The sequence below is a fragment of the Erpetoichthys calabaricus genome, chromosome 17 (genome assembly GCF_900747795.2).
Source record: "Erpetoichthys calabaricus chromosome 17, fErpCal1.3, whole genome shotgun sequence".
In the NCBI taxonomy this organism is placed as follows: domain Eukaryota; kingdom Metazoa; phylum Chordata; class Cladistia; order Polypteriformes; family Polypteridae; genus Erpetoichthys; species Erpetoichthys calabaricus.
Window position 1 is genome coordinate 57451713 of NC_041410.2, and position 25845 is coordinate 57477557.

The 25845-nt window shown below is 40.2% G+C and overlaps 1 protein-coding gene across 1 annotated transcript; it reads right to left on the reverse strand.

The window, feature by feature from the left end:
- Positions 1–3641: 3641 nt before the first annotated feature.
- c2cd4a (C2 calcium dependent domain containing 4A) lies at positions 3642–6223 on the reverse strand. Its single transcript, XM_028792370.2, has one exon. The coding sequence runs from the start codon at positions 6101–6103 to the stop codon at positions 4871–4873; it is 1233 nt and encodes a 410-aa protein (XP_028648203.2). The 5' UTR covers positions 6104–6223; the 3' UTR covers positions 3642–4870.
- Positions 6224–25845: the final 19622 nt, after the last annotated feature.

The following is a 25845-nucleotide window of genomic DNA, read 5'->3' on the forward strand; positions in this document are numbered from 1 at the left end:
CCAACAGGTGATGATCAGATGATCGCAGTGATCTGTGTGGAAAATAAGGTAAAATTAAATCAACAATATATGAAGAAAATATGACCTTCTTATGGAAGGAAACACATTCATTTTGAAATCAGTCCACCTAGCCCTTTTCAGGAGTGTCTGTGATCATTACAAAGTTATCTTGATTTGGAATTTATCCAGGAGCCAGCAAGCACAAAGCAGGAACCAACACTGGAGGAGACACCAGTTCATTGCAACTTCTGCTGGTCCAGTGTAGTACCACCATAGGTAGATAGTGGTAAATTTGGCAGAATTACAGAAGCTCTTTAAATAAATAAACACATAAATAGGTAGATAGGTAAGTAAGTAAATAATTACATAAATAAGTATGCACTCACACTTTGCTCTGAGCACACACCTGAATGGCAAAAGAAAGAAAAGTTCTGACTTGGCTTTCACAGTCCCAGTGAGGCATTAATGCGGACATATTGCTGCTGGTATAAAGGTGCCCCCATAACATTTATTGAAACATTTTTGCTGAATAATTTGTTGGCTGAAATACCTCAGTGTTGGTGTGTCACTTTGTTCATAATGGCCCTCAGTTTTGTTTTAATTCTTTCCTTTGCTATGACCTCCAGGGCGTTCAGAGTGGGTCCCATAACTAAAACTGCCCTTTTAATTAGCTTGTTGGTTCAGTGGGCCTCTCTGGAAGTGATGTTCCCAGCCCAGCACACCACAGAAAATGTCACTAGCCATTACAGAGTTAAGAGTTACAAGATGTGAAGGATGTCACTTCCCAAATTAAAAGAATGCAGTCTCTTAAAGAAAAAGAGCCTGCTCTGGCCTGTTTTATATATTTCCTTTGTGTTCTGAGACTAGTCCAACCTGTCACTAATGTGGACCCCAAGTACCTGTAGGTGTGGACTACCTCTACATCCACTTCTTGAATAGTGATCAGACATGGAGGCTCTTTGGTGTGGCGAAAGTTCATAACCAGTTCCTTGGTTTTGTTGATGTTAAGATGGAGACAACCATAGCAAGTCTGTTGTTAAAATATGAAAGAAGCCAAAGAAACTACAGAAAACCTGGTTTGAAAATATAAAAATTTAACACAGTCAAGGGGACTTGACCCAGGTCTCTGGAAGTAGGATGCAGCAGTGCAGATTGCAGTGGCACATAAGCAAAACGTATACTGTTCTTAATACACAACATTTAAATGGTATTTATTCTACTGTTTCAACATTGTTGATCATACAGTTAATAATTTGATTCAGTTCAATTAACCGATCAGTCCATTGGTATCAGATTTGTTTTTTCAACGCAAAGTCATTCATAACCAGTGCTTATCCCAGCAACATCAGTTGTAAGACCACAGCCTTAAGAGAAAAATATTGCAATCCCTTGCAGGACGCACTCACTAATTCAAGGCCAACTGGCTATATGCACACTGTTCTGTTGATGTACTTCCGGTGAAATCTCAGCCAGCTCAGTCACTTCCATTGTCTGTACTGCAGTTGTGCTTTCTGTTTAGTGGTGAGAATGTCAGAGAAAAAGAAGTTTAAGTTTTGGCATACAGATAGCTCTACAGCTGAACATTGATGTTTACCTTTATGTTGAGTTTCCAGTAAGTACAACAAGGTACTTAGTTTCATAAATTTCCTTCTTATGCGGAAACCTGATCTAAATGCAATGTCGCTATCCGGAGAAAGAGCTTCACGGTTAGTCTGCATACCCGAGATTGTAGCCAGCATTTTAAAAAAGAGGATTTTCGCACACCAAGGTCTACAACAGAACGGTGACTATTGAAGAAGGAAGTGGTTCCTGTGTTGTTTAAGTGGGACAATTTCTCTGTTCCACTTTCAAGACGGGGTTTGGAAGAGGAGAAAGCAACCAAAAGAGGATGAGGAGGATGATAAACTACTTGAGGACCACAACTATCCTCCAGCTCCAATCCAGCAGTTGTCAAAATTCCGCTTGTTGAAAACGGGTCTCTCAAATAGGAGATGCTCCAGCTGAGGAAACAAATTAAGACCCTTATAATGAAGCAGAGGTTTGGCATTCACTGTTTTGCCGGCTCATTTACTTTTTTATAAGGTAAGATGTCCAGCAGACTCATGTTATTATGTATTAAGCTTACATACATATTCACCTGTCCCTGAATAAAGTTTAATGACTAATTACTGACATTCTGTTTTTTAAAGAAGCCTAATATAATCATAAAATTTGTCCCATGTAAGTTCATAGTAGACAATAGTTTTAATATATCTGGATCTTACCTTTATAATTGTAAATGTAGCTTGAAAAATATACTTTAAAGCACTTCTTCTTTTTAGCTCTTGACCTTTGGCACAGTGTTTGACTTAATGTTGTTTACTGTAAGTCTGCGCACATCTTGAAGTGTTCGGAAGAAAATCCCCACGGCTAAGAAGTGAAGAAGCTGGCTGACACAGAATGCAGAAGGGAGTGTGCATATGGCCTATTTACTGTAGCAAGTCAATCTAATGTGTTTGCCTTTGGGATGTGCTAGGAAGCAAAAGTTCTTTAGAAGAAAATCTATTTATTTTCATGTGGTGCTTTCCCAAATTTAACAAGTATCAGTAGCTGTAGACATTACTTATATAGTGCATCATTAAAATTAAACACTAAACATCAAGTAATATATTGTATATATTGTGACTAGAAAGGGTGTGTGTGAGTCAACCACAAACCCAGAATAATAAAAGGAGATTTGTTAAATAAATTAGTAATACAAAGGAAGGTAATAAACAAGGACTGCACAAAATTTGAAAACAAAAGGCAAAATAATATACATTTAACTACCTCTTTTGCTTAACAAATTAGTCCCATGTCACAGTTACCCAGTGACATAGTTCTTATTTCTTACTTTCATCATATCTGAGCTCTGACTATTTCTTACCAGCTGAGTGCTTGTCAAGCATATTCTATTGACTCAACATCCAGTGGCCTAATGACCAGAGGGGCCTTTTACACCCTGATCAAGAACTGTTTCTGGAGAAATCCCCAGGAATCACTTCTGGGTACTGCTGGGTCCAAACTCATAACACTACCTCTAGTGGCCCCTGGTGTCTTTGAAATTTTAAACCCCAATGATCATTTAAATTGACAGGCAGACCGAGTATCATCTGTCCCTTGTCAGGAACATTACTGTCCTGGAAAAAATATAATGGACTTCACTGCTGCTGCCTACTATATTGATTGGCTTCTGTACATTCTATTATGTATCCTTCCCAAAGTGGTTCCAGTTTAATTATACAGAGACATCCAGGAAAGTGTCTACCATCAGTGCAATCTTTACGCTGAACTGAACCCTGACTGGGTATCATCCACAATATTTAAATACTATGTATAGGCATAAAAAACATACTGTCTTTCTGAGCTTAACTAAATAGGTGTGAACTCCTGTGGTTCAGGTTAGGGGTCTCAAACGCTTGCCCTCAATTGCCAGACCTTTTCACCTCCACCTAGCTCTCTCTCATAACACCAGCCGTTCTTTCCAAGGGACATGTCCATTTTTGGCTTCAGGGAAACAAGGTTAGGGCTCCCTCTAGTAGCCTCTAATGTGTCTATGTTGTTCAGCGCTCAATATCAAGTTCCAAGGCAGCTCCCTACTATCCATTCCATAGGGATTACATGGTCAGTCAGGGACTCTATGATGCGCTGTTTGACTTGTTCCCAGCTTCCCTGGTTAATAATAATAATAACTCTTTACATTTATATAGCACTTTTCTCATTACTCAAAGTACATTTTATATAGAGATTAGGGAGCCACTTCAACCAACAGTAATGTGCAGCATACACCAGGATAATGCGATGGCAGCCATTTTGCTCCAGTACGCTCACCACACATTAGCTGTTAGTTGGTTAATGGGTGGGAGATAGTTAGGCAGTAAGAGACAGGGGATGATTAGGGGGCCAGAATGACTAGGCTTTTGTGGGCAATTTAGCTAGGACATTGGGATATACTTTTCTCTTTACAAAGGATGCCTAGGGATCTTTTATGACCACAGACAGTCAGGACCTCAGTTTTACACCTTATCCAAAGGACAGTACAATTTTTACAGCACAATGCCCTTGTCATTGCGCTGGGGCATTGGGATCCAAATCTGGACCACAAGATAAGCACTCCCTGCTGGCATCACCAACACCTTTTCCAGTAGCAACACAAGTTTTTCCTGCTTGGTCTCCCATCCAAGTATTGGCTGGGCCTGAACTCGCTTAACTTAATCATGTTTTGCCACTTTCACTCAGGTGTTTTTTTTACCACTTGCCAGTGCTTGGTGACCCTTTTCTCTTTATCTCCCTCACTTGATAGCAGATCTGCCACTCCTGGGTTGTGCTGTGTTTCCAGCCCTCTGGTGTTCTATGGGAACATTGCACGCCTCCCCACGGAGCACAACTCTCCTTCTCTGTCTTTCTGTTGTACTGAGAGTGCTAAAGGCTTCACTTGTTGGACTCCATGCAAGACAGAATGTATGTCTCGTAATGTCCCCTGTATTTCAACATTGACATGCACAGGTACTTTCTAACCACCAGTGACACATTCTATTTCTCTTCCTGCATTTATGAAAGAAGATTTCATGAAACTAATATTACATAAAAAGAAATAATCTTCAATTAACTGCTTACTAAGACATCAGAATATCAGAATTAAAACGGAATAATCTATCTTTTCTAAATGCAGTATATTTAATTATGTTTAAAATTGTTAACATGTATAGACATATTTCAATAGCTAATTCATTTAGTATATTTGTTCCACATGTTAAATGTGGTCTAAGGTAAACTCACAATATAGTATATTTCATTATAAATATTAACATACAGAGACATATTTCAGTAGATAATTAATTTTCTGTATTTGTTACAAAGGTAAAATTTGTTCTAAGGTAAACTCACAGATTGCCAAAATTGTTTTCATGTTGAATGTCTTGTTAACAGCCTTAATTCTCAGGGATTTAAAAAACAAGTCCTCCTCAGAAATACCACCAAAAAAAAAGTCCTCGTTGAAAACTGGATTTCTGCTGTTTTTGATCTCACTGCTGTGCTGCTTCATTGTTTTGCCAGGCATAAGAGAAAGACTCACACAGCAGGTAATGTTCTTTGTCTCAGTAAAGGAGGTGTACAGCCCCTCAATACTGAATACGTGAACCCGGAGCCTCTGATTGTCCCGACAGTACTCAGCACAGAGTCTTAAGCGACCTCCTCCTTGTCCCAGAGAAAGCTGGTTTTCTTTGATCATCCTTTCTCTGTGGTGCATCTGGTGGAAAGGAAACATGTCTGGAGGCGTGAAGCCTGTGAAGAAAGGGAAAGGCTCCCAAAGGGTGTCTGATGCTCTTCGCAGCGTGTTAGGGCTGTTGTCCGTAGAACTGCTTTCATCATTTGAGCCTGTTTGTGATGCAGTGGCTTTTTTGACCTTCCTTGAAAACAAATTCTCTTGACTCAGTGTTGAAAATAAAGAGAATTTCGGTGGTGACCTGCTGAATAACGGTGAGCTGAACGGGGAGGATTCCGTTGAAGAAGTGGTGTCACTATCCCAGGTTCCACGTCTCTTTGTGTTATGGCTTTTGGGAGACAATGTTCTGGAAGGAGAGCTCAGGCTAAGGGAAGACTGGAAGACTTCAGAAAGAGTGTTTGATCTGCCTCTGGGCACAACAATAGGAATACTCCCAGACTCGGGGCTGTTGTGGAAGAGTGACTCTTTCACTCTGGTGTGAGGACTTTCCATCAAGGTGCAAAAACCGTAAGATGTTTGAGTCTTTGGCAGGTGTGGTAAGGATAAGGCAGCCTGTGACTGGGGATCAGAGTTGGTGCATTCTTCATCACTAAAGCACAGATCATCCACACTCTCCACTTGGATGACATGCTTATTACAGATCTTGTATCCTGAAGTTTCTTTCCTTGCTTTGTGACTTGTGTATTCTGGTGTGTTTGTTTTCTCATTGGAATATTCATTCTTGTCAACAGTTTTACATTCCTGTCTCATGGCTAATTTAGTCGGAATGCAGAATTCAGGAATGGTGTCTGGAGTAATAATGTTCGGACACAATGAAATGTTTTTCAGTTTCTCCGGTGAGCGATAGTTTATGCCAAACATATTGTCTCCAACTTGACATGCATATTCTGTATTAGCTACATGAATTTTCTTTTTATACTGGATACATCGATCCTTTTGCTCCTTTTTTAAACAGGTAGTCTCTTAGAGCAGGAATCTTGGAAAGAAAGAGGGAAAGTTAGATTAAGGTAACTTACGTCCTACATGTCCCAGAGTCAAAACACTGATAAGCTTGTCAGAATCATGTTATGTAATGCTTACCTTAAAACAACACCAGTGAGCAGTGGCTTTCATTAATTAGTCTGGACCTCCAAAAGATTACCAGTCCACGCTGAAGTTTTCTCCGGCTTTGAAGAGCAGTGCATGCTGCTCTATGTTTAATTCCATCTCTTGGGCTACTGTAAGACCAATCCCTTTCAAGCACACCTCTAGTTACTTGCAGAGCCCCTCCTTCATCTCTTATCAGTCAGTTCACGCAGTGACTAGAAAGCTACAACAGAACAGAAGTGCCAGGAAAAAGGGACAAAAAGGTTAACTAGATAAGCTAATGTGTAGATTAACTATAATGCAGAAGCCACATTTAGAAAACAGAAAACGTTTATTTATTCTTCCATTCCATGTACATTGCACAGGTAGTGTGGGGTTATGCCAATCTTTGCCCTTAGTAAAGGAGATTTCCTTCTCTATTATAGACCACTTAAGTAATTAATTCTTTGTACCATTGATAATTTTTATAGAAAAAGTATGGAATAACAGTAAATGCATAATAATACAGGTTATATTTTGTAAATATAAAACTCCAACTGGAAATAAATCTCACTAAATTGCTCTGGAGAAGTAATAATCATATCATATAAGCTAGCGGTGGTCTCTTGGGGGTTTGGGGTTAATCTTTATGCTATTTAGGGGGTTAAATATAATCAGTATAAAACTTTTTGAAGCATCCTGAAATATTTTGAAACATTTAATTCTAGTTAAAAGTAATTCTGTAAGAGAAAAGATCATGAGAATGGAGTCTGTATGGCTGTACACCTTCCTTAACACTGAGAAAATGTCAGAGATAAGACCACAATGACAAGGCTGAAGCCTGAATACATTTATAAAGGGAGATGTTTACTGTTGAGACAAAGAATTTCATTGCAGGTCACCCTCGTGATTTAAAGAAGAACAGGAATAAGAGGTAGAAGTCAGAAAACATTTATTGAAACCTACTCATCCCAGAACTTTCTTTCACCCGGTATTATCTATACAGTGAACAAACTAGAGGGTTAGACTTAAGACCAAAGTAGTTTTACTGAATCTATGCTATAGCGCTATAGTATAGCAGTATTTTAGTGTAACACTGAAAGGTGACTTACCAATTAAAGAGATATGGAATTGTTTGTGGGTTACATCCTGATTAGTGTTGATCGGTGAAATTCAACAGTGTTTTTCACAGCAAATTTGGTGGGTTTACTGGTAACCTTGTCTGCCATATTATTTCCTGTAAATTCTCCAAGCAGCTGACTTAAGAAGAGTTTTTTGCCCAGAGGTCCATGATGCTTCTCCCACTCAGCCACCCCCAAATCCAGCATCTATATGGGCACCTGGAAAAGTTGTTGGCTCTGCAGCTCCTGATTGGTGGCCAGACAAGCTGCAGTATCCCCAAATGGCAGATCCCCAGCCGCCATTACTTCACAGTTCTGTGTAAAACCTGACAAAAAAACTGACCTTCATAAACATGAATGAGTCCTGGATTAGTGGGCTTTTCCAGCCTCCTACTGCTCATTCCAGGGACTACATGGGTCCCTCTGGTTTTCTGTAATTCTTATGTACAGTAGGCTTCTAATTGAAGCCTAATTGAACTCAGGCTTCCTGCTCCTTTGTGATAAAATTTTATTGTTCTAATATTAAATTATATCATTGTTGTCTCAGATGAGTCTGTGGGATCCAAGCCTCAGTGAAGTCATGCTTCCTGCTCCAGTTTCTACTCTCTGCAAGACATTTTACTGTTTTGATATTTCATTTTGTTAATTGTTGCATGTTGGATCCAGAGTTGTGCAAACCACGCTAAAACATTTCTATAAAGACAACACTTTATTTTTGACAAAAGGCAAACTTTATTAATTTTCAAAGCAGTTCAGGTCCATTTGTGCTTTACCTGAAATGAAATGAATTCAAAGACATCCTGTACAAAGATGTCTTCCTGCCGATGGTTTTACAGGGCAAGCATCTCAGACTGGCTAAACTGATTGCATGACACAATCAATCACTTAAAGGTAAAGGTTTTTATTACCATGAGATATGAGATTTGTGTGTGACCAAAGTTCACCCAACACACACATTTCTCTCTCTCCTGTCTATGTGAAAGTGTGTTTTTGCTGTAACTGAATTGGCTCTAACAAAGGCAAAGTGGTGCAGTGGTTAGCACTGCTGCCTCACAGCTCAGGTCACAATAACTAGACAGCATAGATGACAGATGTTTCCTTAGCCCTCAGAGACACTTAAAAGACCCTTGCACCTTTATACTGCGCCACCACCATCTACTCAAAGCATCATGATGTTCCAGCATTGATGGATTAAAAGCCAGAAGTCTGCATGACCATCATCGTCAAGTCCTTCCATGAGAACCCTAAATACAAAGAGGACTATTTCATTTATTTGAGGTAGAATGCCCAGAGGGGACTGGGCGGTCTCGTGGCCTGGAACCCCTGAAGATTTTATTTTTTTCTCCAGCCATCTGGAGTTTTTGTTTGTTTTTTCTGTACTCCCTGGCCATCGGATCTTACTCTTATTCTATGTTAATTAATGTTGTCTTATTTTAATTCTTACTTTGTCTTTTATTTTTCTTTTCTTCATTATGTAAAGCACTTTGAGCTACATTTTTTGTATGAAAATGTGCTATATAAATAAATGTTGTTGTTGTTATAATCCACTCACAACTATTTTAGTTTCCCCTTTCCCCAATGACTTCAATGTGTTTTGCCAAATTCAACAAAATTCCCAAACCTCAAGGAGAACACAATTCAGTAGGATTTGCTCATCTTTAATTCTAATATGTTATTTCCAGCTTATGCTTTGAAAAGGAAGGATCTAAAAAAAATGGAGTTTAGAGAATCAACTTTACATCTTATTTCACAATTAACGCCACATTTTGGCAACCAGGAGTCTTCCTTCACTGGTGACACACCATTCAGAATAAATCCTGGAAAGAGAATATTGTTCAAATTGTATAGAGCATCTCGCGTCTTTTAGCAGTATGATAGCGAGAGATTGGATGTGTTACACCAAAGCAGTTGGAGCCGTCTAGGAAATCTGCACATTGTATGTTAGCATCTACTTTAAATGTGATGTGCTTTAAATGAACATTCAAAGAGATCTTGAGTTTCCTCAATAGATAAAAGGGCAGAAAAAAAGGAATAAAAAATGACAAATTTAAAACATGGAACAATAAAACAGCAAGGTAGGATGATCTAAATAAATGGAGGAGGTATCATTGTAAAGTATAGGAAATTTTAAAGTATTGGAATTATGTCGCTTCACACCGACAGTGAATTAACACTTCCTTGCACCAAAACTAGAATTCTTCACTTCATGTTCCTCCTTCTTTGTGGTCATCACTTTTACTCAGATACAGTTTTAAACATACTTACTGTCCTGATTTTCCATTTGCTGAACACACTGTAAGGGAAATGTTCTCAGTTTTATCTCCGTTTATTACAAAGACTTCCCATGCCCACCAAATCCAAGATGGAGTTGTTGAGATGAAATGATGAGGTGTTTTTATTATACTATGTAACTCTTTCATTAACTGTATTATCTATATAAAGTAGCCCCTATCTAATGTTAAGATGTATACCAAATTATTATAACAGTTTTTAGTAATTTGCCTATCCAAAAGAGGTGTGAGATGATGTCATGTATGTTATAAATATTGTTATACAAATTATCTGTCTTTATAAACTCAGATCTCCCAATTAACCTTGGCATTTGTCATAGTGACCTGAGGTGTTTATATGTCAGTGCTCACTTAGAGCTGCTCAATAAAGGATGTCTATTAGAACCATTTCAGGAGGGGCTTTAGTTGTGTTTTTAAAGGAAAAACCTACAACACTTTTTGGGTGCTGAAAAACCCCAGATACTCACACTCTCCCACTGAAGCTTTTACTCCACTAGATCATTGCCTGCTGTCACAGGACTTGCCCTTAGGGCTCTTTCTGGTCCTTGCCTTAGGATTCATAGCAGTTACAGGATATGGACTAAACATCAACCACCATTGTTAAACTTTGCTTTAGAATCCACAGGAGTGGTGTTCTCTGCCAATGCTGGGCCCAAGGTGCAAAGCCATGTAATCTGGGCCAGATTGGTAAATGCTCAGGGTTAAGATATTCAAGCAGTAAACGCTCCCCATATCAAGTTGGGGGAGGCTAATAATGTTGTCATGCAAGAGGGCGAGTCACCGCATAATCTTTGGGACAGGAGCCAACCTGGTCAGATGATCATAATGAGATTATTAATACTAATTTTTGAGCAGGGCTGCCACCAAATCTTGGACAATTTCCCTTACGGCCATCTAATTCAGTTTTAGGGTTGAAGGGAGTCACAGCCTATCCTAATAGGTTGGGACACAAGGCAAAAACAAAAATCTCAAAAGCTCCAGGTGGATAGATTTGAATTCTGACCAGGTCACTTGTCCATGAGGACTTTTCACAGTTTTAGTGTTTGGTGTCTAGTGCTTCAACCTTTGATAAGCCATCCACCCCTCATACTCAGCCAGTTTAAAGTCATCAAGTAATACCAGAAAATACAGAGAAATACCACAAAAAATGTGGAAAATATGCAGAATCCTCATGGACAGTGATTTGGTTGAATTCCAAACCAGTCTTCTTCAGCGTGGAGGTAGCAGTGTTAACTCCATTGTGTTGCCACACACTGTGGACCTTTGCAAGTAAACAATGATGTGGTGTGAAGGGAGGTATATAAGCAATGAGAGAGAATCAATGGGTCAGGGAAAACAGTTTAAAATGAAGACATATTCAAGGTTGCAAAGAAACTGCAAAAGAAGAAACTGAAAAAGCTTCAACAAACGAGTATGGGGAGAATCATTCTAATGAATAAAATTAAATTCAAGACTGACAATAGACAAAAAGACAACTTTAATCAGAAAAGAATCATGGCCTAGGGAAAGCCTGCATGTCATAGTTTCAGTGTATTCAGACAAGTCAAGACCACCGAGGAGTGGTCAACTCCATCTGTGGACAATAAATGACCTTCTAATAATATGTATACAATCACTTTAACTGCAAATTTCAATAATTAATTTCACAGTGAGCCATAGCAGAAGGAAAACACAATTTTCTGTCTTTTATTTAACAGCTTTTAAGACTAAGATGACAAAATAATAGTGTTTTGTAAAGCCGTGCAACACTAAATAATAATTAAAGTCAATTATGCAAAGAACAAACACAGACTTCCGCAGTAGTTTCTGCACTAAAGATGATATTTTAGGAAATCTAGGAACCAAATAAACAATTAACAATCAAATATTTGTTATTCCTGAATCTCAATTTCTTCCAAATTCCACATAGAATATTTAATTATTTTTTCAAGGTTAAGGAAACTCACAAAGTAGGAATTAATAATCCTTTATACTGCTATTTAATTGCAATATTTTAATGTCAAACAAGGTCAGAAAACATCAAGTGAAAGAACTGTGCAATATGAATAAAATACTCTCAGCATTTAGTAATTTTATAAATGTTACTAGAAATCACACCTCCTCGAGCCACCATCTTAACGTGGTGGAGGGGTTTGTGTGTCTCAATGATCCTAGGAGCTCTGTTGTCGGGGGCTTTATGCCCCTGGTAGGGTCACCCAAGGCAAACTGGTCCTATGAGAGGGACATGACCAAGAGCGGTTCAGAAAACCTCCTATGATGCATACAAATATTGGATGCTGTTTTCCCTCGCCCGGATGCAGGTCACCGAGGTCCCTCTCCGGAGCCAGGCCTGGAGGTGGGGCTCGATGGCGAGCACCTGGTGGCCGGGCCTGCACACATGGGGCTTGGCTAGGCACAGCCCAAAGAGGCAACGTGGGTCCCCCTTCCCATGGGCTCACTAACTGTAGGAGGGGCTAAGGAGGTTGGGTGCAGTGTGAATCAGGAGGTGGCCGAAGGCGGAGCTGATCCAAAAGGCAAAGCTCTCAATTTGCTGGTCGATCTACATTCCTACCCTTACCTATGGTCATGAGCTGTGGGTAGTGACCGAAAGAACGAGATTGTGAATACAAGTGGCTGAAGTGAGTTTCTTCTGCAGGGTGTCTGGGCTTTCCCTTAAAGATAAGGTGAGAAGCTCGGTCATCCAGGAGGAGCTCAGAGTAGAGCCACTGCTCCTCCGCATCGAGAGGAGTCAGATGAGGTGGCTCGGGCATCTGATCAGGATGCCTCCTGGACGCTTCCCTGGTGAGGTGTTCCGGGCACGTCTAACCGGGAGGAGGACGCGGGGAAGACCCAGGACATGCTGCAGGGACTATGTCTCTCAGCTCACCTGGGAACGCCTCGGGATTCCTCCAGAAGAGCTAGAAGAAGTGGCCGGGGAGAGGGAAGTCTGGGTATCTCTGGTCAAGCTGCTGCCCCCGTGACCCAATCTCAGATAAGTGGAAGAGGATGGATGGATGGATGGCTGGATACTAGAAATCTGTAAACAAAAATATAAAGTAGATGAGTAAAGTAAGTATTTCTTCAGACTACATTGATTTAAGTTGTATTTGAGAGGATATCAGAAGAAAAACTGCTCAAAGTTAGTCTTACAGTACTAGACGTGATTACATGCATCTGGGGAGAGTTTGCTAAAATGTTTGTAGCGAAGACATTGAAATCCACCGCTAAATAGGCTCGGCATGCAGGGTTTGTTCCTAATAACGCACCCCCAATTTCCACCAGTCCATGCACTTTAAATGTTTAGGGTTGTCACATCCCATTTTTATTCATGTATTAGACAAATACACACAATTACTTTGAAAAGGCAGGGGAAAAAGCAAAAGAAATGGAACAAATGACTTGACATTAAGAGAAAATAAAAAAATAAAATTGTTATTAACAACTCAGGAGCTTATTAGCACAAAGTAACATGAGTTTAATAATTAATTTGTTCATTTTAATGAATGCAGTGATGAGAGACAGACACACACACACACACACACACAGACCACTACTGGTACTTGGTCTCCCACGTTTCTGATGTGCTTCTGTCTGCTACAATATGATTCTGTCATTACGGCTGTTGCATCATTATACGACATACTGTAACAACAGCAAATAGAGTTTAGATAACCATTGCGGTCTATGAATGTCAAAAAGTTGCAGCTATATTCTGGTATAGCATGTTTGGTATTACCATTTAGACAGTAATGTTCAATTACTTTAGATATTAATTTAGACATGCAGTGAGATGTTTTGGACTGTGCAGGCTCATCTGTCGTTCTGCTGGAGTGGTGCCTGTGTCGTTAACAACATTTACTGATTCAGGTGTTATGAATACCAACATCTGCAGCTCCTGTGGTTCTTCATTTTCAGTTCTCTTAAGGGCAGTGCTTTTCACTTTCATTTGATGGGCTGTAACACACCATTTACTTCAAAATCATATTTTGATGAGTCTATGTAAAGTTTTTGGCAGTTAACACTTATTGTGACTGCACAACAGAGCACCTACAGCCCATGCGATAACAGATTGACCACTTTTACCACTAGTCCATTGATGTCCATCTGATTTTACAGAGAGGTTTTTCTTTCCTTGGGGTGTGCAGTGGTAGAGCTTCTGCCTTGCAGTAAGGAGACCAGGGTTTGCCTCCCAGGTCCTACCTGGGTAGAGTATACATGCTCTCCCCATGCCTGTGTGTTTCCTCTGGGTGCTCTAGTTTCTTCCCACAGGGGGCAACTCAATAGGTGGGTAATTAAGGCAGGATTCAATTAAATCATCTGAACTAAAACAAACAAGCTTAGTTTACCAAGTAATATATCTAGAGTAGGTCATAAACATACACCCCACCCTGAAAAAAAAAAAAACCTTCTACAAAAAAATTAAATCTACAAAATAAATTGTCTTTACTATAGATATCTATACATTAATATAGGAAAGAACAGCAGCAATTATATTTTCTTTCCTTTTTTATGCTTAATTACATTATAATTTTGACCAAAGACCATCACATTGACATCTGATTGGACTTAAACATACTATTCAAAAAGTTAATAGGATTGTGATCTATAAAAACCATTACAGGGAGCACCGACAAATCAACGTAAACTTCAAAATGTTGCAAGGTCAACAACAAAGCCAGGGTCTCTCTCTCTATAGTTGAATACTATAGTTGGTGCTTTTTTAATTTTTTTGGGAAATAGCACATAGGATGTTCTACTCGCTTCTCCTCCTCCTGTAGAAGAACAGCCCCAGTGTGGAAGAAAAGAATTTGAATACAGACACCCCCACTGGAATGCCCCCATTTTAAGCAATAAAACACAGGCAGGAGAAAGCATCAATCATTATTCTTTATCTAAATCTCGCAAGAGGTAACAAGCCACATGCTACAAAGAAAGTGTCCTCTGCGCTATATTTATACAATTCATTGATTAGGTCACTAATCTTTTAAAGGAATTCATTACATAATCAGAAAACTTAACATGATTGGTTATACCTAGTTGCTAACGGGACATGAGAGATGTTGATACCTTAGATGACCACAATTTGATTGATAGTCCTGTTTGTTTAGGATGTATGTGACTTTTTGAATGTATTATTTTCATTCTTATTTTTAGTTTAGATAGATAGATAGATAGATAGATAGTTTAGGAGATGTGTGAGGTTCTCCACATACATCTTGTTTCCCAAAAAGTAAAGAACAATGGCCTAATTATTTTATGATCCAGCTGGGTTCAAAAACAGCAAACTTAATACTATACAAAAATGGTTATGCCATAAATATAATATTTTCTCTTAAGGGGTTATATAAAATACCAAGAAATACACTTATCATATTGAATAATAAAATAACAGCATCAGCCTTTAAGCATAAGCTCAGAAGGATACGAGACTCAAACACATGCTGGGTGCACATTGGACCAGGGTTCAAATTCAACTCTTACACCAGCTCCACAAGCACATGCATCAATATCCAGCTTAATTAGCAACTAAGTTAGGAGCAGCAAGAACAGGAGCAGTCGTTTAAAGACTTTGCATTTTCAAAAGTATTTTAACAATCATTACTCCATTCAAAAGATATTTTTATACCTAAATTAGTCAGTGTGGTCACCACAGTAGAAATGTTTTTACAAAAACTATGATGATATCCAACCATACCCAGAAAACATCTCAGTTCTTTGTTTTAGGCACTGGGAACTCATTAATAGCAGTAATCTTTGCATCAAGAGGTTATACCTTTCCATGGCCTACTTGCTTTCCAAGATCGTGAATTGTCATTTGTCCAGATTCGCACTTGGCCAAGTTCAAATTGTGGTTAGCCTTTTCAAGACTATCAAAAACTGCTTCAATAATCTGAAGATGTTCTGAACAGTGACAGATGTCCAGGGACCTTGCCTCACCAGGATGCCGGAAGAAGGGAAGAACAGGGAAAAGGGCAGTATCTTCCCTGGACCACAAGGGGGGCGGCCTCCATGGATTACATGGGGGCCTCAGAACTTGGGAGCTCAACCCTATGGAGGGACGTGGCCACCACCAGGGGGTGCCTGGACAGCTCCGGAACTGTTGTCCACAGCACTTCCGCCACACCTGGGAGTGCTGCCAGAAGCGGAGCTGAACTTGCTTGCAGCACTTCTGCCATGCCCGGAAGTGAAGCTGGATGTAAATTTGAGAGCACCTGGAGCACTTCCGGGTGCTGTATAAAAGAGGCTGCCTCACTCCACTTGGGAGCTGGAGTCGGGTGGAAGTGGGCAGAGATTGGAAAAGAGGAGAGGAGGCAACAGACAGAGAGAGAGAGAAAGCAAGGAGTCTAAAGGACCTTTATTGTGGTATTTTTGTGCACTGTGGTGGGGGTTGTAAACAAATGTATGTTTTGGGACATTCTGTGTCTCCCTGTTTGTGTCCGGGTCCGAATCTTCCACAACAGCTTTTGGAATGAACCACCAGATCCAAGTAAGCCCTCACAGTGCTAATACAATTGTCATGGGAATGTGGCGAGAATGTTCCTCATACCTGTATATTGAACAGTCCGGTGTAACAAATGCAGAAATCTCAGAAGCATGTGGTGTCAGAGGCACCTGCTAATCAAGAAAACTGTCAGCAATCCAGGATCTTAGTTCAAAAAGATGACTGAGCAGCCAATTAATTGCAGAGTTACAAACAGGAATATAAACCTGTGTATCAGCATAACAGTGGAAAGAAATATTAAATCTCACCCTATAGGATAAAATAAATAAATAGAAAAAATAAAATAGGATCCAAAATGTGGTGTTCCTCAGGGATTTATTTAACAGGAGCAGTAGAGAAGAAAGAGGAATTGAAAGATACTGAAGTGTCTACCAGTAAGATATGACCTGAACCAGTTAAGAGCAGCCTCTTTATGCCCCAACAGATGTTCATGCTGCAACAGCAAGATCTCATGGTCAATAGTGTGAAAAGCTGCAGAAAGGTCAAGGAGGACAAGGACTGCAGCACCACCTGAGTTAGTAATGAGAGAAACGCCACTAATTACTTTCAGTAGGGTTATCTCAGCACCATGGATACACCAAAAGCTACATTGGTAGAACTCAAATTATTGGAGTGAAGATGATCAATCAAATGATTATAAATAATTGTAATATTTTAGCCGGAAATGGCAATTGGGAAATCAGGCAAAAATTAGCTAAGACTGCAGGATCTAAATTTGCCTTTAGACGAGGACACAAAGTCGTATAAAAAATGAGGGCACAACCCCCTCACTAATAGAAACATTGATAATACCTAACAAAAATAGTCCCAAATCTTAAAGCTTCAAGTAAGAGGCATGGTGGAATAAAATCAAGAGGACTAAAAGCAAGTATAAGTGTGTCAATAGAATTTAGCTTTGAAAGTGGAATCTTTTGATGTTTCAAAACAATGCCATGATTAATAGGAAATACATAATCAGGTGGAACAATGCCAGAGAAAATAGTACCAATTTTGCCAACAGAGAAAGAAACTGCTCACATGAAAGAACAGTACTAATTAATCCCACCACTGAATGGGGATAAATAACTGCACTAATTGCATTAAATTTTTCCAGTTAATTTGCATTGCAACAATAATGTCCAGACATCTTTTGGCCAATGTAATACAGTTGCAACACGTTCAAAAACCGTAAAAATACCTACCTTATCTCAATTTCCATAGCCACTTTTCTTTTACGTTCTCAGGCTCTCATTTTTTCTAATTTAAGCTCCTATAATTTAAATTCCTGACAATTTAACTCAAAATCAAGTTCCCTCAAACAAACTGCAGCAGCTGTATTTTCTACAAGAACATCAGAACAATTCTTTGCTGCCTCTCATGGATGTGTACTCCGACATCAACAGGAGTTACAACAGAACTCTTACTAGCATGAAGACATAATGAAACATCAAGTCACCAATAAGTAAAAGATCTGCACTTATGCAAATAAAAATCCATATTAAAACACAAAAATCAGAAAAACAACCTGCCACAATATACAGAAATAACCTTTCAAAATTTAAAAGGAAACACTTCCAATTATCCAAACCAAGTCCACAATTCTTATTACCACACAATTACTGATATACCAAATATACGGTAGCATATTACTTAAAAGGCCCACAAAAATTGAATATACTAATGCACTTAAAAGAGAACAAAAAACTTTAATTCCAAAGTCGACACAAGACCACCAAAAATCATTCTAGTCAAAACAAAGCCAAATACACCTTAAAAAGTGCACAAAAATATTCAAAAAAGTACCCCAGACAAGCCCCCCAATATGTTATGGTTGACTAAAGCCTAGAGGTATATAAGTAGCCCACATACAAGTAAGAGAGGGAGATAAAAAAACAAAACACACAAACCTCACAAATATGGAGACAGTTACACACAAAACAGAAGCAAGGCAGGGCAACAACACTAACGTAGCTATCTAGCTAAACGAAGTTTACACAGCTGGACACACCACATCCACATTTATCACCTGGATGGCTAGTTTACAACAATTACATTTCTTTCAACAAGCAACGGGGGGAGGAAGGGGGGGGGGGGTTTGGGGGGTTGGTGGGGGGTTGTTTGGGAAAGGCAGACCATCCAACTCTAACTCTCCTTACCTTGCTCTGTTAAACCCAAATCACTCACACTCCTAAAACCCAAAACAAGATTCATTTTATAACATACACCCCACCCACAAACCCAGGTGATTTAATAACAGTGGGCAACTCAATAGGTGGGTAATTAGGGCAGAACTCAATGAAGTCATCTGTACCTTGTTCTTCTTTTTTCTGTTGCACATTAAAGAAACCAAGCTTAGTTTACCAAGTTATAAATCTGGAGTAGGTTGTAACACCAAGGACATGCAGATTAGGTGGATTGGTGATACTAATTTGGGCCTAGTGCATATTTCTGAGCATCTGTTTGTTTGCCATGTGATAGAAAAGCACTCTATCCAGGGATTGCTCCTGCCTTGTACCCTATGATTGCTGGGATAGATTCTGGCTAATGCACAATCCTGCTCAGGATAAGCTGGGTTCAGGAAATGGATCAATTGATGGAATAGAAGGTTTTCCCTTGCAACAGGGTATATTTATTTCTAACAAATGCAATGTGGTCTCTGCTCATGTAACATGCATTTTTAAGTTTAGTAGGGGTCTTTTTCAGAGACTTCAACTGCAGACAGTTGAACAGTTGGTACAAGTTCCATGTCAGACAAGGTTAACAAGAGCACCACTGCTCCTGAACTTGAGCTGTGTCAGTGGGTGATGGAATAGCAGGCTGCTTGCTGCCTGTGCTGAATGACACATTTGCAAAACAAAGACCCTGATGAAGAGGTGCAAAGGAATTTAAGGTGGCCACAGCATTATACAGTAACTTTTTTCTTAGGCTTCAGGAATTCTAGTGTTAAGGTACCTACAGAATGGCTGACACTGAAAGAAGACAAAATGTGGTACATTCCTCACCATGGAGTATATCATCTGAAGAAAAACAAAATTAGAGTTTTTGACTGTACCGCCACTTACCAAGGGATATCACTGAACAAACAATTACTAAAAGAATCTGACCTAACTAATCTGATTAAAGTTCTTACAAGATTCAGACAGCAGCCAGTAGCATTATTGGCAAATATGAAATCAATGTTCTACCAAGTAAAGGTTCCAGATGAAGATAATGATCTTCTTCATTTCTTGTGGTGGCTGTAAGATAATCTGAATGATGGACTAGAAGGATTCAAAATGACAGTACATCTTTTTGGTGCTACTTCTTCATCTAGTTGTGCTTCTTACACTTTATAAAAAACAGCTGAGTAGGCAAGAAACACAACTTCTGAAGAAGAAATTAACATTTTGCTTCACAATTTCTATGTAGATGACTGCCTAAAGTCAGTTGCAACAGAAGAACAAGCATACAATTGACAAGAGAGATTCAAGCCTTGTGTTTCAAAGGACGCTTTCACTTGATCAAAGGGGTGAGTACCAGCAGAACAGTCTTATGGTCCCTATCTGAAAAAGACAGAGCTATTGAACAAAAGGACTGAGACTTGAGTCATAATTTGTAACCAACAGAGTGAGCTCGACTTGTTCAATAGTGCACACAAACTGATAGTTTCAAGTTTCCGGTAAAGTTAGCCTTGATTATCTGGGAGTGAAGTGCTGGAGTTTTAAAGTAGAAATAATAGATTGTTATGTGGAACACATGCATTTCATGTGTGTTTTGTTTCTACAATAATCTGTGTAAACGCATTGTTAAAACAGAAATCTTTTTCATATTTTAGTAATAAATGACAAAATGTAGGCATAATCTATATAATGTGTGAAACCTCAAGTCCAAAGATCAAATAAACACTTTCACGAAAGATTAAAGGACAATACGACAGCTTCTGTGGCGTAGCGGTAAGAATTACTGACTTGTAATCAAGAGTCCCCAGTTCAATCCTGACTCACTCCTGTATTTACTGCTTTCAGTAGTGAGCTGCTCTTATTGTTAATATTATACAGTAAATACATCCATTTGGTTTGCGTCTGTAATAGCCGATGTACATTTATAGTACTTGTAAAAGTTATTTTTTTTTTTCACTTTTATTCTCTCAGTCACGATCACGATACAACACCCATCCCCACCCCCCCGTACCCGATAATTTTTATCTGAAACTGGGAATAACTGTAGATGTGAGTGGTGTTTTGAGACAATGGAACTGGACATTCTCTGGACTGGATGGATAAAAGCTGACACACAAACGCTGGTGAATCTGCCTTCTTCATATCTCACTGTCACTTGATTTTCTTTTATTCAGTTTTATTGTATGTTCCTACTCATGCTGAATTAGTATGCACCTTATGGTCCATGATGTCAAAGCCGCACTGACAAAAAAACAGAGACATAGGTATATATGATATTTGGAATTACTCATTTTATGACCTGTATAGTACATTTTGGAAAACATTGTGGCACGGACATTATAACATTATTCATATTATTCATATTCATTCGCATAACATCTTGCAGTTGTTATCAGTGACCGTGTGTTCCCCCCCAATGATCTTGCCAGTCCCCACATGTTGCTGTATGGTGGAGTTTCTTTTGTACTCCAGGACATGCAGAGGAAAGAATAGTACAGAGAGGTCAGTTCAGCACCATATGCAATCATCAAATTCAAATGTTAACAGTTCACACACACCCAAGGACCATCCTTCCTACATTTACGACATCTGTACCTGTTGCAATATACCCTTACAGTATTTACTGGCGCTGATGTTGCTGGGAAAATCTGGTCTTATTTTGAAAGTTTGGATCCTACTTGCAAGTACTTGAGTGATCCTCATGTCTATCTTTGTAGGAATCCACAAAGTATCTCTACAACTTTTAACACGTAAGTCCTGCGGTCCCCACAAATTGTAGAAAATGCTGTTGATGGCACTGGTTCTGTTTGTAAGAAGATTGTAATTAGTTATGCAGCACATGCTTTTATTCACATTACATTTGGAAATCAATCAGCTACAGATTTCAAAATCACTAAATCCTAATAAGATTTACTGAGGAGTGTTTTGCGCATTGTGAAGGACGGCTGGGATCATTACCTGCCCGGGATGCTTCCTTAATGGAAGGACAGGGGAAGATGGCTTATGATGGGCATTATTTCCCCCAAGCTGCTATTTAGCTGCCTCCCTGGGTTGCAAAAGAGTCTCAGACTCTCACAGGTCTGTATCGGAATTGGTATTTGTTAGCTCAGCCCTGTTGGGTTCCCGGGGGTGCAGCCTGGGGGTGCTGCAGGGACTACTGATCCCTTTTATATAGGGCTCCCGCCTTATCTGGAAGTGCTCCCAGGCCACAATTATGCAAGAGCGGAAGTGCAGCTGGAATTATGAATATAAATAGCTGCCTGCCTGCGTTCGGGGAGCCAGAGTCAGGAGGAAGAGGATGGAGCTTGCTGGAGGAGGAGAGAGACTAAAGAGAATAAAAAAGGCAGAGTGTTATATATTGTATTGTGCTTGCTGTAGGGGGAATGAAGGAAAAATATTCCCCTCTTATAAATAAAAGGTATGTTGTGCTACACTTGTGCCTGATGTCTGTTGTGTTGGGTGTTGGGGAGCTGGTGGTCACAGCATACTGTATACTGTCATGATGGCCATGTCAGCTCTTTATTACATCCCTGCTTCGAAATATCAAATTAAGTGCCAAACTTTTTACACGTTATATGAATTTTTAACAATAAACCCCAACTCCTACAAAACTCTAGCTGGCTATAAAGGGTGCCATTCATTACTTCATTTACTGCAAACCAGGTGCATATGTGGTGACATAAAATAAATTAACTTGAATGTCCGCTTTCGGAAATGGATGATTCATGACCCCATGTGGCAGATCCTGATTATGAACTTTAGATTTCTAAGGTTAGATCTGAATTAAACTCTTTGCTGCTTCAAATGGCTGAATTTGAGATCCACCATACTCACGTGTATCCAGTGCAAAACAAAGTAAATTTTTGCAACTGAAATTGCACAGCTGCAATTCTTTTGTGTCTGTTGAGCCATCAAAAATAGATAGATAGATAGATAGATAGATAGATAGATAGATAGATAGATAGATAGATAGATAGATAGATAGATAGATAGATAGATAGATAGATAGATACTTTATTAATCCCAAGGGGAAATTCACATACTCCAGCAGCAGCATACTGATAAAAAACAATATTAAATTAAAGAGTGATAAAAATGCCGGTATAACAGACAGTAACTTTGTATAATGTTAACGTTTACCCCTCCAGGTGAAATTGAAGAGTCGCATAGTTTGGGGGAGGAACAATCTCCTCAGTCTGTCAGTGGAGCAGGACAGTGACAGCAGTCTGTTGGTGAAGCTGCTCCTCTGTCTGGAGATGACACTGTTTAGTGGATGCAGTGGATTCTCCATGATTGACAGGAGCCTGCTCAGCACCCGTCTCTCTGCCACGGATGTCAAACTGTCCAGCTCAGCTGCCTTCCTCTCCAGTTTGTCCAGGCGCGAGGCATCCTTCTTCTTTATGCTGCCTCCCCAGCACACCACCGTGTAGAAGAGGGCGCTCACCACAACCGTCTGATAGAACATCTGCAGCATCTTATTGCAGATGTTGAAGGATGCCAGCCTTCTAAGTAAGTATAGTCAGCTCTGTCCTCTCTTGCACAGAGTATCAGTATTGGCAGTCCAGTCCAATTTATCATCCAGCTGCACTTCCAGGTATTTATAGGTGCGCTCTCTGCACACAGTCACCTCTGATGATCACGGGGTCAATGAGGAGCCTGGGCCTCATAAAATCCACCACCAGCTCTTTGGTTTTGCTGGTGTTCAGTTGTAGGTGGTTTGAGTCGCACCATTTAACAAAGTCCTTGAATAGGTTCCTATACTCCTCCTCCTGCCCACTCCTGATGCAGCCCACGATAGCAGTGTCGTCAGCGAACTTTTGCATGTGGCAGGACTCCGAGTTGTATTGGAAGTCTGATGTATACAGGCTGAACAGGACCGGAAAAAGTACAGTCCAAGTGGGAGAGGGATCGGTGTAGCATATAGATGATGGTATTCTCCGCTCCCACCTTCTCCTGGTATGCGAACCTCAGGTGGTGAAGCAGCAGCCGCTCCATGGTCTTTATCACATGTGACGTCAGAGCGACAGGCCAAAAGTCATTCAGCTCACTAGGACGTGATACCTTTGGGACTGGGGTGATGCAAGATGTTTTCCAAAGCCTCGGGACTCTCCCCTGTTCCAGGCTCAGGTTGAAGATGCACTGTAGAGGACTCCCCAGCTCCAACACACAAGCCTTCAGCAGTCATGGTGATACTCCATCTGGACCCACTGCAATGCTGACATGAAGTCTCCTCAGCTCTCTGCTTACCTGGGCTGCTGTAATTGTGGGTGGGAGGAAACTCTTTCCTATGCTGGTATCAGCAGAAGGATGGGTGGAGGGTGCAGTACTCTGATGTGAGGGTGGGTTAGGGTGGTCAAACCTGTTAAAGAAGTTATTCATCAGGTTTGCTCTCTCCACGTCTCTCTCGATGGTGGCACCCCACTTCGAGCTGCAGCCAGTGATGATCTTCATCCCATCCCACACTTCCTTCATGCTGTTATTCTGTAACTTCTGCTCCAGCATTCTCCTGTACTGCTCCTTCGTCACCCTGAGCTGGACTCGGAGTTTCTTCTGCATGTGCTTGAGCTCATGCTGATCACCACCTTTAAAAGTCCTTTTCTTCTGGTTCAAAAGGCCCTTGATGTCACTTGTAATCCATGGCTTGTTGTTAGCATAGCAGCCTACTGTTCTTACTGGAACTACAATGTCCATACAGAAGTTGATGTAGTCAGTAGTGCAGTCAAAAACCTCCTCAATGTTCTCACTATGTGAACCCCTGCAGGATATCCAAAGTCCGTAGTTCCAAAGCAGCCTCTCAGAGCCTGCTCTGCCTCCGGGGTCCACTTCCTGAATGATCCTGTGGTTGTAGGTAGCTCCCTCACTCTTGGTTTGTAGTGAGGCTGAAGCAGAACCAGGTTATCATCTGCTTTCCCAAGCGCAGGCAGCGGGGTGGCACTATATGTGTCTTTAACGTTTGCATACAGTAGGTCAATAGTCCTATTTCCCCGGGTGTTACAGTCCACATACTGGGAGAAGACAGGTAATGTTTTGTCCAGCGTCACATGGTTAAAGTCTCCAGCCATTAGCACAAGCACCTCGGGGTGCTGCGTTTGTAATTCAGCAACAGCGGAATTAATGGTGTCATCCGCTATCTCCAAGTCCGCCCGAGGAGGGATGTAAACAATAACAACAATGACATGTCCAAACTCTCTGGGCAAGTAATAGGGACGCAGACTTACGGCCAACAGTTCGATGTCCCTGTAGCAAGTGGAGATTTTAACATTTACATGTCCAGAGTTGCACCACTTTGTATTCACATAGACAGCGAGTCCTCCTCCTTTCCGATTCCCGCAGTTACTTGCATCTCTGTCCGCTCCAACTGTGCTAAACCTGGGTAGCTCCACATTAGCATCTGGGATGTTAGTTGTTAGCCACGTTTCACAAAAACACAACAAACTGCATTCTCTGTAGGTCCTGACATTTTTCACCAGTGCAGTCAGTTCGTCGATTTTATTTGGTAGTGAGTTCACATTTCCCAGGATCACAGAAGGCACCGAAGGCTTATATCGCCACTTTCTCACTAGTCGCTTAGCCTTTAGCTTAGCACCGGCTCTGCTGCCACGATACCGCCTTCTTACCTCGTCAAGTAAATAGGGAACCACACCGGCACGGGCCTTTGTTCTCAGTGCTTGCAGTTGACTACCTGAATAGATGAGTCTCAGCGTGTAAAAATCCATGTCCAAGTAGCAAAAAGTAGTAAAAAGTGTCCAAGGAACGAGTCCACATAAAAGAAAGTGGTAGGAGTGATCAGAGATATAGAGAAAAAGGTAGAAAAATAAAGTCGTACACGGAGCTGCTGGAAAGGCTGCCACTCGCGGCAGCGCATGAGTCATCAAATATATAAATATATCAGGTTCTCCCACTACCAATCCCCAACAAATTAATAAGCGCTTTTATGAGTTTTTTTTTTTTTTACATTTTATTGAATTTATTAAAATCAAACAACATTCCATACAAGCAAGTCAAATTTTACAAGACTAGGTTCAAGTCAAGTCAACCCCCACCCATGAGAAACAGAGGTGTGCCAATATAGTGAAACTTTAATAGTAGAAAAGATAAGTAAGTAAATAAACAGAACAAAAAGGGGAAGAGAATCCGCTTCCTCAATTTAAAAGCTTATTCTAAAATATTATTAATTAGATCCTGCCAGGTTTTAAAAAAGTTTTGCACAGATCCTCTAAGTAAGTATTTAATTTTTTCCAATTTCAAGTAGTATATAACATCAGTTACCCACTGACTTAGAATAGGAGAGTTAGGATTCTTCCAGTTGAGCAAGATAAGTCTACGTAGTGCACAATAGTGTAGTGAAGGCGATCCCCAAGGCTGTCTGAAAGGCATTTCAAGATTTTGGTCCAAAATTATGTTAATTTGGTGCAGGCCCAAAACATGTGACCTAGTGAGGCTGGAACTTGATTGCAGTGTTTGTAGGTTGGATCTTGCCCTGGAAACATTTTAGACAATTTTAAAT